This window comes from Hemicordylus capensis, chromosome 6 (assembly GCF_027244095.1).
Source record: "Hemicordylus capensis ecotype Gifberg chromosome 6, rHemCap1.1.pri, whole genome shotgun sequence".
In the NCBI taxonomy this organism is placed as follows: Eukaryota; Metazoa; Chordata; class Lepidosauria; order Squamata; family Cordylidae; genus Hemicordylus; species Hemicordylus capensis.
In genome coordinates, this window is record NC_069662.1 from 37,762,813 (window position 1) to 37,779,605 (window position 16,793).

At 47.8% G+C, this 16,793-nt stretch overlaps 1 protein-coding gene across 6 annotated transcripts in view; it reads left to right on the top strand.

Moving 5' to 3' along the window:
* LOC128332149 (goannatyrotoxin-Vere1-like) overlaps positions 1-16,254 on the top strand; it is a 31,147-nt gene extending 14,893 nt beyond the window's left edge. For 3 of the 6 annotated variants that reach the window (XM_053266544.1, XM_053266543.1, XM_053266545.1), the window contains 5 exons: positions 3,243-3,445; positions 4,351-6,085; positions 10,974-11,161; positions 13,688-13,786; positions 15,736-16,254. In XM_053266544.1, coding sequence (XP_053122519.1) covers positions 10,974-11,161; positions 13,688-13,786; positions 15,736-15,760 — 312 coding nt within the window. In that variant the 5' untranslated portion in view covers positions 3,243-3,445; positions 4,351-6,085 and the 3' untranslated portion in view covers positions 15,761-16,254. Of the gene's footprint in view, positions 1-1,593; positions 1,773-3,242; positions 3,446-4,350; positions 6,086-10,973; positions 11,162-13,687; positions 13,787-15,735 lie in introns of all 6 variants that reach the window. The other 3 variants (XM_053266546.1, XM_053266547.1, XM_053266542.1) reach the window with 2 other exon arrangements.
* The last annotated feature ends 539 nt before the right edge of the window (positions 16,255-16,793 follow it).

Below are 16,793 nucleotides of genomic sequence, written 5' to 3' on the forward strand. Positions count from 1 at the left end.
CTTTTACATAATCATTTTTACTGCTGCTTCTGTGTGTTTTTATCTGTTGTTTTTTTATGCTTGTTTGATATGTTTTTAGCTTGGTGTTTTTATTGCTTGGTGTTTTTATTGCTTTTATTGTATGTTTTAATTTTTGTAAACTGCCTTGGGGTTTTCTTTTAACGAAAGGCGGTATAGAAATGTAAAAACAAACAAACAAACAAACAAACAAAAATAATTTGCTTTTGCTCTCAGGCTGTAGTCCTAGGGATGTTTGCTTGGGAGTCAGCCTTACTGGACAATAGTGGATTACCGCACAGGCAGTATCGGCAGCCACCTATGGCGGCAAATCTTGGGGAGCAGCATCTTGGAGGGAAACTTAATTATCCCCCCCCCCTTTAAAAATGCTGCTGTGTAGTGGCAGAGGCTCCGGCCGCCTCCTAAACCATGTGCAGTGCAGAGGCCCGAAATCGCTCGCTCTGAGTCATTTGCGAGTAAGCTGGGCTTGAGTGAGGACCTCTTTCACTGCTGTCCTCCAATGCCCGACCTCACCTCCTGTGGAGGTTTAGGAGGTGGGCGGAGCCTCTGCCACTACACAGCAGCATTTTTAAAGGTACAAAACAGAATTAAGTTTCTCTCCCCCCACAAGACCCCTTACTCTTGTCCCTAGGGCGGCAAATCTTTGGCTGCCTATGGGTGGCAAAAAGATTTATCTGCCCCTGTTACTGGGTATACATTGTGGGATATATTTCCAAGTCAACACATATAGGGTGGCATAAGGCGGTAGTTTCCAGAGGGGATAGAGGATGGCCCTCCTCAGAGAAGAAGAAACTGACCAAAAGATCAACTCTCTGCCTTTCTTGGGTGTGCTCTGCCTGTGTCCACCTGATGCTGCTGTTCTAGCCCACTCCATCCATTGCCCCTGGCTCCCTTGCTCTTTGGTTTATTGTTACATGTGAATCTTATTATGCTAACAGGGCGAAAAGGCACCTTTTCAAAGTGGTGGTTCTCTTTATTTAGCAGGGGGAGAGCAACTGGCCCTACCCATCCCCAGCACAGCATCCCTCCAGTAGCTGTTGCTGGTGTCTATCTTATGTTTCTTTTTTAGATTGTGAGCCCTTTGGGGGCAGGGAGCCATCTTTCTTTCTTTATTATTTCTCTATGTAAACTGCTTTGAGAAACTTTTGTTGAAAAGTGGCATATAAATATTTGTGTTGTTATTTGGTCTCAAGTGACCAATTACATTCAGCGGCTGCTTGAGCAGGACAAGCCAAGAGTGCTTTATGGCTCCTGCTACAAGATATTCCTACCTGGGGGCTAGCAAAAAAGTCCCTGCAGGACAGATCTGTCCGATGGACCTTCTATCTATCTATCTATCTATCTATCTATCTATCTATCTATCTATCTATCTATCTATCTATCTATATCACCTAATATGTGTATCTCTAGGTGGTGTAAACAACACAATTTCACAGAATTAAAAGTTAACCATTTCATGAGATAAAAATAATTAAACCAGCTGAAATTGATTTCAGTTAAAAGCCTAAGGAAACAGGTATGTCTTGAAGGTCTTCCTAAAAGCAATCTGAGATAGAGATGCTCTTATTTTAACAGGGAGAATATTCCAAATCCCTGGGGCAGCCACAGAGAAGGCCTGGTCCCGAATCACCACCAAACGAGCTGGTGGCAAACCTAACTGGACCACTCCAGATGATTTTAATAGGCAGCTGGGTTCATGACAAATAAGACACTCCCTTACGTACCCTGGATCCAAGCCACTGAGGGATTTATAGGTAATAACCAGCACTTCGTATTTTGCTCAGCAACATATTAGCAGCCAGTGCAATTCTTTTAAAATCAGTGTTATATGGTCCTTTCGAGTTGTCCCAGAGACCAGTCTGGCTGCTGCATTCTGTACCAATTGTAATTTCCAGACCTCGTACAAAAGCAGCCCCACATAGAGTACATTACAGTAGTCAAGCTGGAGGCTACCAGCACATGCACCACTGTTGTAAGGTAATTTGCCTCCAGAAATGGATGTAGCTGACCCATTTGTTCAGCCAGCCTGAGCTAGATGGACCAATGGTCTGACCCGCAGGAGGGTATAGCTATTTTAAATAACTACATGATAGCTCCCTATGTTCCTAAGCCTTTTCCTGTAATATGCTAGCTCTTTATCTTTATTGTGAAAGTGGAGTATGTATGGACTTGCTTCTAGAACCAAGTCTCCTATACTGAATAATTGGCCCAAACTATTGATCATTGGTGATAACAGATGCCCAAATATATGTCTTTCTAAGAATACCTTAGGTTCCTGCCTAAGAATACCTTGCCTCAAGTCCTTGCATAGCTTTTTTGGTCGTAAATCTTTGTATTCCTGTGGTTTTCTTTTCCTGGTTTGTATCTGCAACAGCAGGTGTGGCTTTTTTGGCTGAAAAATGCGGTATGAAAAACAGATCTCAATATACTAATGTTCAATCAGATCCAGTAGTTGTTTGATCATCCAGTTTTTCTCCACAGTGGTATAGAATGATGATCATTCTGTAAATTATAAGGATTATTTGTCAGATTTTATTCCATGCAAATTAATGAATGCATTTACAGATCCACATAAATGGCGGGGAAGTAACTTGCCTAGCAAGCCAGAGGTTGCTGGTTTGAATCCTCGCTGGTATGTTTCCCAGACTATGGGAAACACCTATATCGGGCAGCAGCGATATAGGAAGATGCTGAAAGGCATCATCATCTCATACTGCACGGAAGATGGCAGTGGTAAACCCCTCCTGTATTCTCCCAGATTTCAGTCACAAACCTGCTGAATATTTAGATCATGTGTTTTTACCTAAGTTTAGGAGAGCATTGACCCTTGCACGTTTGAATGCCCTTCCTTCTGCACTCTTAGACGGGAAATATAAACAAGTCCCATATGCATTGCGTTGCCCTTGTGGCTCAGGGGATATAGAGTCAGTTGTTCATGTTATTCTATACTGTCAGTTTTATAGGGATGCTCGTATTAAGTTCATTGCTCCTCTCTTAAAGAATCATCCTGGCCATACGGATCAATTTTACCTCGATTTTTTGCTGTCAGATTTTAAATCTGTTACCTCTATTAATGTGGCCAAGTTTTGTTTTGTTGCATCCAAACTTCGTAGAGCTTGTATTAGCAATTTGAATATTTTGTAAATTATAAATGTATTATTTTAAATGTTAAGCTGGTCTAAGGACCATAATAAATGTACTACTACTACTGTATTCTCCCAAAGACAACCACAGGGCTCTGTGGGCGCCAGGAGTCGACACTGACTTGACGGCACACTTTACCTTACCTGAAGACCATGCAAATAATGGCCCCAGAAGACGGATATTGCAAGAATGAATATGATTCTCTATTGTGTGTTGTGGAGGATCATCCACATTATTTACTTTTCTGCAAACTGGGGAGACTATCCTCTTTTCCCTTCACTGGGTAAGGTTTCCAATGTTTCTGTTAATGAGAAAATTGAACACATCTGTCAAAGGAGGTAGTGGGCCATGAAAGCTTATGCTACAATAAATGTGTTAGTTTTTACGGCGCCACAAGATGGTTTGCAGATTTTGCAGCAATGGAATAACACGTGGAGTCCATCGGGAAATCAAGTTCATTTTAAATGATGAATGCAAGTTTCCATGCAATTATTCAATTAAATGATGAATGCAGATTTGGAGAGTTCTCCACCTCAGAAGGTTCTCCACTTTAGATCATCCTCCAAGGTGCCTTTAACGGACATAAAACTCATCACACTGAATCAGGTCTCTGGCTCATTTGGCCTAGCCTTCTGCCTTCTCCCAGCTGGATGCTACAATAAATAGCAATAGCAATAGCAATAGCACTTACATACCACTCTATAGCTGGAAGCTCTCTAAGCGGTTTACAATGATTTAGCATATTGCCCCCAACATTCTGGGTACTCATTTTACCGACCTTGGAAGGCTGAGTCAACCTTGAGCCCCTGGTCAGGATCGAACTTGTAACCTTCTGGTTACAGGGCGGCAGTTTTACCACTGCGCCACTAGGGGCTCATAAAGTTCACAAACAGGATACACTCCCCTCTCCTCAACTAGAATACTTCTCACCTATTGTCAGCCTAGTAATCAGGATGATTGTAAGCCAAGGTATTAGGGTTCCTGAGTTGAGGGGCCAGATGTTGCCTTGCCCTACACCTCTGCTGGGGGCCAGCCCCCTTTTCAAACCAGTACCTGCAAACTTTAAAAGTGGTGTGGAGGGCAGGGAGGAGGGAAGGTTGCCAGCAGCCTCCTCTTCCCTCCTCAGGCTACTTGCAAGTTTTGCAAATAGCAAGGAGTCTGAGCGCATCCCTTTCCCATCTCTTAAAGGGTGTTCCAGAGGAGATGCTGTAGAGACTAATGCTCTCTCAGCCAAGGACCTGCCTACTGCTAGACTAAGGTAGAACTCAGTGCTAGTTAGTTGATGTTTTTTATTTTCTTTTGAATTCCTGTGTGCCTTTCTTTTACTTCCAGTTTCCCCTATTTCCCCCAGTTCCTTCTTCTGTAGGCATCCCTTGTTTCTTAATAAAGTTCATATACTTAGAAGTGGCTTCAGGCTGATTTAACAGGTTCTGGAGGATTACTTGGAAAACTGTTCCCCATGTGCCTCATAAGGTCATTCGCTATTGTTGAGTTGTTTTCAGAATAATATATCTTTATCTAGCGCTGGGTTGTGAGGACTCTGGCTGTACAGTGCCTATATGTAAGTCCCAAGCCAGACAGTTCTAGGTTGTTGAGGCAGTGTCTAAGCCTGGTCAGTGGCTTAGATCAGTCTTCAGCTGGTGGCAGCCTACCTTGAAGGAGCGGAGTGCTCCTAGATTTGGGATCAGAGCAATCTCCCTACTGAGGGTGGATCCCAGGAAAACACAGAGTCACCCCCATTTTGTTACAATTGAATTGTGAATTGTGAATTGAATTGAATTGCACGGCAAAGCTTGCAAGGGTCCGAGTGGTCATAGGAACATAGGAAACTGCCATATACTGAGTCAGACCGTTGGTCTATCTAGCTCAGTATTGTCTGCCCAGACTGGCAGAGGCTTCTCCAAGGTTGCAGGCAGGAATCTCTCTCAGCCCTATCTTGGAGAAGCCAGGGAGCGAATTTGGAACCTTCTGCTCTTCCCAGAGCAGCTCCATCCCTTGAGGGGAATATCTTACAGTGCTCCCACTTCTAGTCTCCCATTCACATGCAACCAGGGTGGACCCTGCTTAGCTAAGGGGACAAGTCCTGCTTGCTACCACAAGACCAGCTCTCCCAAAGTGCGATTTGGTGTTAGCAATTTGGCACCTGAGGCAAGCGTTTCACCCTGCCTCATGAAAGGATGGTCTTTTATTTTCCTGGTCCCGCGGAAACTGAAATTTCCCTCCTGGTTATCATGGCAGCAGAACACTTTCTCACATCCTTCTTTTCGAACTATTTATGCTTAGGCCTCTTGCCGCATCAATCGGCTGTGAAAGTGCCAGTGCCACTGTGTGAAAGAAGTTCCTTTTGCTTTGTCCCAAACTTGCCGTCTATCGATTGTCGTGGATGACCCTCATTTCTTTGAATTCGAGATCACACATCTTTACTCAGCTTAACTGTCCATGTATAAATCTGTATCGTCCTCCCCCTCCACTAATGACCATTAAACGGGTCATCAAAAGTTCCAGTTGTTTAAGCATGTAAAGGGCTGAGTGTAAGAGCTGAGCTCATATATCTGCTAATTCCACCTCCCCCCCCCCCCCCCGCATGTGCTCATCCTCTGCTCCCTCTTGTCCCCCAGCTCCCACTTCACGTGGGCTGCGTAGTTTCCTTGGAGAGGTAATCAAGGTGGCTGATGCAGAATTGCATTGATCAGCAAATGATGGGGTGGGTCAGTGAATGAATGAGTGGGGAGGGAGCCAGGGAGGGGAGGAGTCTCCCCCCCCCACTTAATTTCCCCAGCTACCAGGGATATAAAGCCTTGCTTGGGAGAGCTGCTAACAGAGGCATCTGCAAGAGACAACTGGAAGATCACAGAGGGCTGTCTGAGCTTCACGGTCCCTTCCGAGCCAGCTCTGCTGTACTTGATTCTACCTCCTTCTCACAGTGAGTACCTGGACAGGGTTTCGGCTTTCTTTCTGTGTTTTTTCCCTTCCAAGAAAAAGTTTCAGGGAGTGGGGCATAAGAAAAAGGATGGAAGCATGGCTTCATGTCTACATTTTGGGGACTATTTCCAGTGACTGTTTCATGAGGGTTAAGCTAAATGTGATGCCAACAATTTTGTCTGTTTGGGGGAAGTTCCATGCTTGATCGGGTAGAAAGAGGAGGTTGGGTATGAATCTGATTTTAAAAGCAGGAGGGGTGCACAGGTGAGGAGTGGACGTCCTTCCCCTGCAAGTGGTTTATCTCCCCACAGCCCCACTCCCCAGGTATTTTGCTCCCAACTTGTCTCAGATCCTAGCAGTGACCCTTGCCGAGAAGAAGAAGAAAAACTCTTGCAGGAAGCTAAGACACATAGGAACATAGGAAACTGCCATATACTGAGTCAGACCATTGGTCTATCTAGCTCAGTATTGTCTTCACAGACTGGCAGCGGCTTCTCCAAGGTTGCAAGCAGGAATCTCTCTCAGCCCTATCTTGGAGAAGCCAGGGAGGGAACCTGGAGCCTTGATGCTCTTCCCAGAGTGGCTCCATCCCTTAAGGGGAATATCTTACAGTGCTCACACATCAAGCCTCCCATTCATATGCAACCAGGGCAGACCCTGCTTAGCTATGAGGACAAGTCATGCTTGCTATCACAAGACCAGCTCTCCTCTCCTCAGCCTTCTTTTGTCATGCTCAACCTTCCGGAGGATTTAGCTCCCCTTGACCAGACACCCCATATACATTTAAAATTGGGCCTCACCTTTCCCCATGCCATTGGTGTAGTTTTATGTTTAAACACACAGAGTTGCTTCATGTCTATGAGGGGCAGCTCCTTGAAACCTAGTCAGGGGTACGATTTTGAACATATGAAGCTGCCTTCTATAGAGTCAGACCATTGGTCCATCAAGTTCAGTATTGCTTACACTGACCGGCAGCATCTCTCCAGGGTTTCAAGCAGGAGTTTCTCCTGACCTTACCTGGGGATGCTGCCAGGGGTTGAACCTGGGATCTTCTGCATGTAAAGCAGATACTCTACCACTGGGCTACAGTCCTATAGAGGAGATTCTCATGCAAGGGAGCCTAGCCCGCTTTTTGCTGATCGTCTGCTGCCATGGGAGCTGTGCAGCTCCCGGCAGCCAACCCTCCTAATTTCCCCTCCCCTTAGCCGAGGTTAGCGGAGCAAGATCCATCTTTTGGATCGTGTATTGCTGTGGCGCAGCTCCATGCCGCGGCAACACATAAGGAGACCCCCGGCAGGAGGCTGAAACAAGCCCTCTAGGATGCCCCACACGCTCGCGTGGAGCATCCTGGAACTTCCGGGGGCCGCATGGCCCCTGATCCCCGCAGCCCCCACGGGTCCGTGACAGAGCTGGCAGTCATGTGGGCAGCCCATCCGGCCGCCCAGGGCTTCCCTTCCGATCATCTCCCACTCTCCCCGCAAACCCCCCAAAGGCGAGTCTCACTGATGGTGAAATTCGCCTCATGTTATTTGTTACGACTGTACATTTCCCAGAAGCCTGGTCCCTGCTTGCAGAGGCATAACTATAGGGGGGGCAGGGGGGGCACGTGCCCCGGGCGCCAGCTTTTCTGGTCATGTGGGGGGCGCCGCCATGACAATTTTTTTTTTTAATTTTTAAAATCTTTTTGTTAATACAAATGTTTCCTGCTCAGTGCAGCAGTGCTGCAGCAGTCAAGGGAGCGCATCGGCGCCCCTCCCCCACGAGCGGTCCCTTCCGCGCCGCCCGTGCCCCCCCTTGCTTTGCTGGCGCCTGGCGGCCAGTCAGTGGCCTGGCTTGGCGGCGGCGGGCGCTTCTGAGGAAAAACCTAAGTATAATGTAGTATGTGGGGGGGCGGGGGGGGCGCCATTTCAGTGCTTGTCCCGGGCGCCGTTTTCCCTAGTTACGCCTCTGCCTGCTTGTCAGAGGCCACGTCCCTGATATAGATACTGTGTGAACTACAAATGCTATAACTCACTAGACTTCAAGTCAGATACGAGCCCTGGGTCGAAATCTTGGGACAAACAGAAGATAACAGCAGAAAAAGCTACATAAGGAAATCTAACTGGTGGTGGTAGAAGTCGCAGCCTCCGAAAGGGACTGAGTTGTCCCTGAAATCTGGTCCACCCAATTATTCAAATCACTGCTGAATGTGCCGAGAGAGCTTTCTTTCCCACTGTATGCCATGGGCTCAGGGTAAGGTGGGGCTTTGTCTCACTTTAAGGTTTCTCCTGAAGGTCTAGTCATTTAATTCACTGAAGTATTATTAATTAAACATCTTCATGTATCACTTTTCAACAACAAAAAGTTCTCAAAGCAGTTTTCATAGTAAACAACGGCACAAGAAAGGGCTCATCATCTAAAACAGACTAGACACCAGCAACAGCCCCTGGGAAGGATGATATATTGGGATGGATAGGGCTGGCTGCTCTCCCTCTGCCAAATGTAAGAGATACATGACTTTAAAATATGCTTCTTTGTCCAGTTAGTGGGAGGCTAGGGTCATTGTGAGGTCTAATGTAAGGCATCTCGTCAACAAGCTGTGTTGTCCTTCACAGCACGGGTTCCCTGCACACTCTCCATGGGGGTGTCTCAAGGGAAAGGATCTCTCTTGTGCAGGAATTCCCCATTTTCATCCATCTATAATAACCTTATGGCCAAGCAAAATTCGAACCTGCGGCTCTTCTGTATTAACCCCACATTCTCTCTCCAGTATCTCCATGTACTTCTTCCTCTCCTGTTTAGAATTCTTCCGCACTCCACATTCTCCAGCCCAGTTTTAAGCTGTTTCCTGAAACCTTTACTAGGGGAGGCTTAAAGGGACAGAAAACCCAACTTCTGGCATTCTGCAAGGTGAACATTCAGTGTAGCAAGAGGTGCTTTTTAGGAAACAACAGGTTGCTGCCCTCATACACTGGTCTTGTTCTGACGATCAAAAGCTGTATTGCTCATCTCATGTGTGAGGGGGTCTGGCCAAACCATCCCTTGTACCTGTGGACATGATATGCCAGCCAGCAGTGGACCATCCCCTCTCTCAAAAGCTGGATAGGAGGAGAATCCAGCTGTTCATGTGTTGGCAAAAATCAAGGTAGGAGGACAGGAAAGTGATCATGTGCTAGGCACAAACTGGGGAGGATGCACTTTTCCTCGAGCTAAGACAAAATGCTGGGGAAATGATGTCATTTGGCTGCACTGTCCTACCCAGGTTGCAGCTGGCACCTGATGAGGTCAGTCGCACAATCAAAAATCACTTCCAGGCTGTCCTTAAGTCTGGACAAGCAGGGCGATTGCCCTGTGCCCTGCTTTTTAAACCCCCATTAAAATCGACTGGAAGGGGCCAGTGTTCCCTCGAACAGGGATTCCCAGACGTTGTGGATTACAACTCCCATAATCCCTGAGCAAAAGCTGTTGCAGCTGGGGATCCTGGGAGTTGTAGTCAACAACATCTGGAAATCCCTGTTAGAGCGAACACTGGCCCCCTCACTGGCTGATTTGCCTCAGGCCCTGTTCCCTGCCAGGGCTCACTAAGGACAGCCCGGATCACTTGCTTCTCCTCCTACCTCCATTTTTGCCAGCACATGGCCAGCTTTCAGGTACATGGGAACTTGGCGGGTTGGGATGAGCGTCTTCAGGTCGCTGCGGAGCGATTCCTGGAGCGATTCCGGGAAACCCGGAGCGATTCCGGGGACTGCCAGAGGCTCACCCCTGCTTCCCACTGCAGCTTTGCAGACTGCCAGATACTTGTCCGCCACTCTTCCCTCTGCCCCACTCATGGTCACTATCGGCACGATAGCACAACCCCTTCTGCTGCTCCCAGTTGATGCTTCTTTGATCTTTGATGCTTGATCTTTGATGCTTCATTGATGCTGGCCGGGTGCTTCTTCCTCTGCCTTGCTGCGAGCAAGCGCACCCAGTCAGTGCTTGAAGGAAGTGCTCACTGAGAGTGGCAGAAGGGTAGCGTGGCTGGTCATGTCGACCGTGGCCATACCCCCTGCCTGTGATATGTGCAGGGACGTGGTCAACACCTGCCTACCTGTGCACACAAAGCCACAATCTGGGGAGGGGGGCACCTGCAAGAGCTTGCCCCACAGCCGCCCGTAAGCTCCCTAATTTTGGGGGCAGTGTGGGTAAGGTTGGTGCTCTTGTTGGATTTGACCGCATTTGAGATGTGTAGTGTAGTCAACGGCAAAGCAAAGCAAACCCACCCGAACTTATCAGCATGTGGCTGGACAAGGCTGCCACCCCCACCCACCCAGGATTGGCCCAGGGTCTCCAGGAATCAAGATTAATTTCCAAGTGGCTATTTGAAAGCAATCCTGGAGGTTTTCATGACTTGGTATTGTGGAAAGCACTGGGGAAAATATTGCAGGGTGGGGAGGGCTGGAATCTCTAAGAAAGCCTTCAGTCAGCGTTGGCAGCCCAAGCTGGAAGCATCCAGACCTTCCAAGGGCCCCTGCTAACGAGGCAAAGAGACACCTTTCAAAGTCGTGATTCCCTTGTATTTCGCTGGTGGAGAGCAGCTGGCCCTGTTCAACCCCAGCACAGCATTCCTCCAGTGGCTGTTGCTGGTGTCTACTTTGTGTTTCTTTTTTAGACTATGGGCCTTTTGCGAGGGTCAGGGAACCACCACCTTATTATTTATCTTGACCATTACCATCATCCTCATTATTATTCTATATTATTTTAGAACTTATTTTTGCTGCAAAGTGGTATATCAATGGTGTTGGTGGAACTGGGTGCTATTACAGTGCTAACCAAATGCCACTTGGTCAGTTTGGAGCTGTTCAGCAAAGCTTTTTACATACCCTCCCCACCTCTCTCCCCATCTCTTTCCCCCTTCCCCTCTCCCCTAGATGGTTGCCTCTCTGAAGCCTTGTCCCCTCGGGATTGCTGTGACCCTGTGCATCTTATTCTGTTTGGGAGCCTTAGTGGACGCCTATCCTCCCAAGCCAGAAAGCCCTGGAGAAGATGCTTCCCCTGAAGAAATGGCCAAATATTTCTCAGCTCTGCGACATTACATCAACCTGGTGACAAGGCAGAGGTTTGTGTGTGTGTGTGTGTGTGTGTGTGTGTGTGTGTATATGCATTTATTTACCTAATATGGAGGTCCTCACACTTGGATCCCCAGATGTTGTCAGATTACAACTCCCATCATCCTCTACAGGGGACTGAAGACTACAACTCCCATCTTCCCCACTCTGTGGCTGGGGATGATAGGAATTGTAGTAGTCCAACAACATCTGGGAGCCAAGGTTGGGAATCTCTAATTTAGGGCTACTTTTCTATCTGAGAGCCACCTAATGGCGTGGCAAGGAATTAACCTGCCTAGAGAGCAGGAGGCTGTTGGTTCGAATCCCTGCGGGTGTGTTTCCCAGACTATGGAAAACTCCTATTTTGGACAGCAGTGATATAGGAAGGTGCTGAAAGGCACCATCTCATACTGTGCGGGAAATGGCAATGGTCAACCCCTCCTGCATTCTACCAATAAAACCACATGGCTCTGTGGGTGCCAGGAGTCGACACTGACTTGAGGGCACAACCTTTTTTCTATTTGGAAACAACAACAACAAACACAAAGCAGCATACCATTAAAAACAGCAAACATAATGATAGTTTAAATCCTCAAATACAAGAACATTCACAACAGATTGAAACAGTCCTTAAACACAAGACTCTTTGTTGTTTCTCATGCAACGGAAGAGCTTGGCTACCTCTCTGGAAGCCTCTTAGGGAGTGAATGCAGAAACTAGCCATAAAACGCCCGATTAGGCACTTTCCCATTAGTGCTGGCAGCCTGGAATAACCCATTAAAGAAGCTCTCATCTCCTAGAAACCTAATTGGAAACCTGACCGAGGGGGCTATAAAGCAAGCACTCTCCTAAGCCACCTGATGGCGTGGCGGGGAAATGACTTGACTAGCAAGCCAGAGGTTGCTGGTTCGAATCCCTGCTGGTATGTTTCCCAGACTATGGAAAAACACCTATATCAGGCAGCAGTAATATAGGAAGATGCTGAAAGGCATCATCTCCTACTGCGCAAGAGGAGGCAATGGTAAACCCTTCCTCTATTCTACCAAAGACAACCACAGGGCTCTGTGGGCACCAGGAGCCGACACAGACTCAACAGCACACTTTACCTTTACCTCCTCTCTGGGCCGGTTTCTTAACTTCCTTGTGACACCCTGTGGCTCTTGAACTCTCCACCCTGGCTGTGGGCATGAGGGAATTTCCAACCTGACCCTGGCCTTACTCTGCCTGTGGAAGAACAGCACACCATCATCCTATCCACACATTGTGTTCAGCGTTAGTACAATCTGTGTGCCGTGTTCACAGGTACAGTTATTCACATGGTATAATGAACACATGTACAGCCGCCCACTTTCTGTCTGTACCCAGCTGCTGAAGGAGATCGGAGGAAAATTCCCCCAACCCAGCTGCTGCTTAGATGGCACCTCTGGTTTGGGTTTTAACTGGTAGCTGATGGGCAAGTGGGGGCATGCACAGCTCCCAAACTGGGACAGGGGGCTTCTCCGGCTCAGATTAGGATCATGTGAACTGCCCCAGTGTCTGAATAGGGTTCTGCTCCCGCAGCAATCAATAAGAGAAGCTTCTCCTCTGTAATCGCAACTCTCTAGTGCCCACCTCCACAGTGCTTTCTCCAATAATTCCTGGACTTGAGAATCACTAACAGAAGTACCTCTCAGGAGGTTGGGAAGCTGCCTTATACTGAGTCAGAACTTTGGTCCATCTAGCTCAGTATTGTCTACCCAGGCTGGCAGCAACTTCTCCAAGATTACAGGCAGGAGTCTCTCTCAACCCCATCTTGGAGATGCCAGGGAGGGAACTTGGAACCTTTTGCATGCAAGCATGCAGGTGCTCTTACACTGAGCTATGACTCCACCTCCAAAGGGGACTATCTTGTGGTGCTCACACATGTAGTCTCCTATTCAAATGTAAACCAGGGCAGACCCTGCTTAGCAAAGGGGACAATTCATGCTTGCTACCACAAGACCAGATCTCCTCCCATAAGGGTCAATTTTTGTGACCAGTTTGTAGCTGGTCACCTACTCTCCCGGGGTTGCCAACTCTGACTGAAGCTACTCCTGGAGATCTTTTCCCCAAGGGGTTTCCCAATAATTGTCACAATATCGAGCCATTCACATCTCCAGAACTGCTTTCAGCAGCCAACTGGTGATTGATGCTAGGGAACTTGGAGACTAGGGATTTTCAAACTCAGACAATCTTCTCAGGATTTGCATATACGGATCCCCCCGCCCTTGACTTTCTTATCCAATGTATTTCTGACCAAGGATGTCTCTGAATACCAGTTGTAACAGCAGGAGAGAGGGCACACCCTCAACTCCTGCCTGTAGGCTTCCAGTGGCACCTGGTGGGCTACTGTGTGAAACAGGATGCTGGACTAGATGGGCCTTGGGCCTGATCCAGCAGGGCTGTTCTAATGAGCTGTGAACTGAATTAAGAATTAGTTCTGGGCAGTCTCTTGCTCTCTCCAGGGGAATAAACAGGATGGCGTTCACTCTGTCACTCACCCATTCCTCTCTCACAAGGTATGGCAAGAGATCCAGCCCAGAGACCCTGATGTCGGAACTTATTTTTGGAGACAGCAGCAGCAGTAGCAGCAACAGTGAGCACAACGGCAGATCACGGTGAGTCCCCTGTGCAAAACTTTGTTTTTGCAGTAAAAAAAATAGAAGCAGTCCTGTGCAGGAACAGCCACATATCTCTGCTCCGGAGCCTATTCTTCCTAACCAGGAAATATCCCCGCACCCCCAATGATTAGTGACTAGAAAGGCAGGAGCAGAGGGAGGCTGGTGGTGGTCCGTGTTCGGCCACCACCGCGGCCCCCTGGCTCCACCCCCTACACCTGGCATCATATGCGTGGGGGGCTAGCCATGTCCCCACATCTGATGTCAGGTGCGGGGGTGTGGTCTCCCTCTCAAATGGGGCCGCGTGGCCCCGTGTGGAAGGGAGATCGGCCCACGCTGCATTGGCAGCGCGGCCAGAAGCGGCTCTCCCTGCGTTTAAAAGGCAAGGAGAATCACTCCAGCCATGCTGCCAACACAGCAAGGGCTGGTTTCGGTTCCAAATGGGGCCCCGTTGGGAGCAAATTAACGCCCCCTGTATCTGGCGGCAGATGTGGGGCGGGGGCGTGTCTGGGGCTGTGAGGCACAGTCCCTGGGGGCGGTGGCCCAGGTTCTTTGAACCCACTCGCCCAATGGTGGCTCCGCCCCCGTGGAAAGGGATGCACGAGGGCAATGAGGCCCTATCAAGAGCCTCTGAAGTCAGGCAGCATATGAAATAAATAAATAAATAAAATTAATAGCTCAGCGGTGGTGCCCATGTTCTGTATGCAGAAGGCCCCAGGTCCAATCCCTGACTTTGCTGGGAAAGCCCTCACTTTGAAACTCTGGGGAGTTGCTGCAAATCAGCATAGGCAATACAGAGGTAGGTGGACCAACTCTGACTCAGTATGGCAGCGTCATGTGTGTACTACTACTACTACTACTACTACTACTACAATGTATATACTGCTTTTCAACAAACCACATTTTTCTCAATGTGGTTTAGATAGATAGATAGACAGATCGATAGACAGTTCGATAGATAGACAGATAGACAGATAGATAGATAGATAGATAGATAGATAGATAGATAGATAGATAGATAAGAGTTCCCTTTCCCAAAAGGACTCACAGGCTAACAAGAAACATAAGGTAAACCATGGTCAGCTACTGGACTCCGTGCTGGGGTTGGGTAGGGCAGGTACATGCTAAGAGACTTTTCCCTTAAACTTACTGATTTAGGGGAAGGGCATCCCCAGTGCCTAATTATGCCAAATTAGGAGTCAAGCCTGACTTGAAGCCAGAGCCCTTATCCAGAAACAATTGGATTTAGCCCCCAAAGCCCAAGAGAAACCAGCAATAGGGAAATAGCATCCTGCACAGACTCAGACCCCTATTTTTTCGAGCTATGAGTATTTATATTCCGCTCTTCAACCAAAGTGCTCAAAGTGGATAACATAGAAGAATAAATAATACATAAGTAAGAGGGCTCCCTGTCTCCAAAGGGCTCACGATCTAAAAAAAGAAACATAAGACAGACCCCAGCAACAGCCACTGAAGGGATGCTGTGCTGGGGGTGGAGAGGGCCAGTTACTCTCCCCCGCCCTGCTAAATTTAAGAGGACCACCATTTTAAAAGATGTCTCTTTGCTCTATTAGCAGGGGTAAGCTAGACTACAGATCCATACATTAGTCTCAAGATCCCTACAATATGGTTTAAATGCCATTCATGACTGAAGCGTGACATCAAACGTATTCTATGGCACGGGTTCAGGTTTAGAGCACACCCCTTCTCAGTGGCCCAGGAAGGATGATCTGTATGTAAAACGGTTCATGTAAAATAGATCATTGCTAGCGAGCCATTATTTAAGATACACACTCACACCCCCACACACATCTCCCTTATGGCTTGTCAGTGGTCTGGTTCGGGGATGTGGAGTGGGTGGGATGATCTTGCTTTTGAGATGGGGATTTGGTGCACTCTTGCTCCCTTCCCCAACTCTATGATCCCATTATTGTTTTTGTTTTGGGCAGATTCGACGATTCCTACATGTGGTGATGACCTTCCCATTCCGTGGCTGGCAGGCAGGCCATGGGTGGCCTCTTTTTAAACGTTCCAATTCTGTGGTGTCGTTTGCATTTTTTAACAACAATCAAGCCTTGATGAGCTGAAACCTTTCTTTAAAGAGGGCCTGTCCTCTCCCCCCACTCCCCCAATTTCCTCTGGGATATTGAGGCTTGGGAAAGAATCTCTTTTTCCAGACAACAGCATTAGGACGAAGCCATGCCTCTTCTTCTCATATGCCAGCAGGGGGCGCTGCAGGAGATCTTTGTGCCTGGGGGCAAGGTGGGGTGTGCATGTCTTTGGTGGTGGTCTAGATTCTATTTATAGTGATGTCTGTGTTGACTCACCAGTGAAAGTCCCCACTCTGGCTCTGTTTTATACATCATTTGTGTGTCCGTGTGCGTGTATGTGTGTGAGTGTATGTGTAAATGTTTGTATTTTCAATGAAGTCTCTCTGCGTCCACAATAAAGAGCAAATTTAACGGAGACACCTAGCGCAAGTTTTGCTTATTCCTTTTCTACAAACAAATACGACGGATATTTATATCCCGCTTTTCAACCAAAGTTCCCAAAGCGGTTTACCTAGATATAAATAAATAAAATGGCTCCCTGTCCCCAAAGGGCTCCCAATCTTAAAAAACAAAACATAAGACAGCCACGAGCAACAGCCACTGGAGGGATGCTGTGCTAGGGCTGGACAGGGCCAGCTGCTCCCCCACTGCAAAATCAAGAGAATCACCTTTAAAAGCACTTTTAAAAGGTGTCTCTTTGCTCTGTTAGCAGGGGACTCTCTTTGGGTCCTGACAGTGGCGCTCTTGGGACTGGGCATCCAGCTGGAATTCCAGTCCCCTGCAGGCCTGGGGGACCTCCAAATGCTGGCGGGGGGGGGGGGGCTCCAAATGCTGAGTGGTCCACTAATTTAAGTGGCAGGATTGTCCATGCAAAATGTGGTATCTCTCTGCAAGTCAGTGGGATGTATCTTATTCAGAATATCTTCTATAAAAAAGAGAGTTCCCAGCTTTCCCTG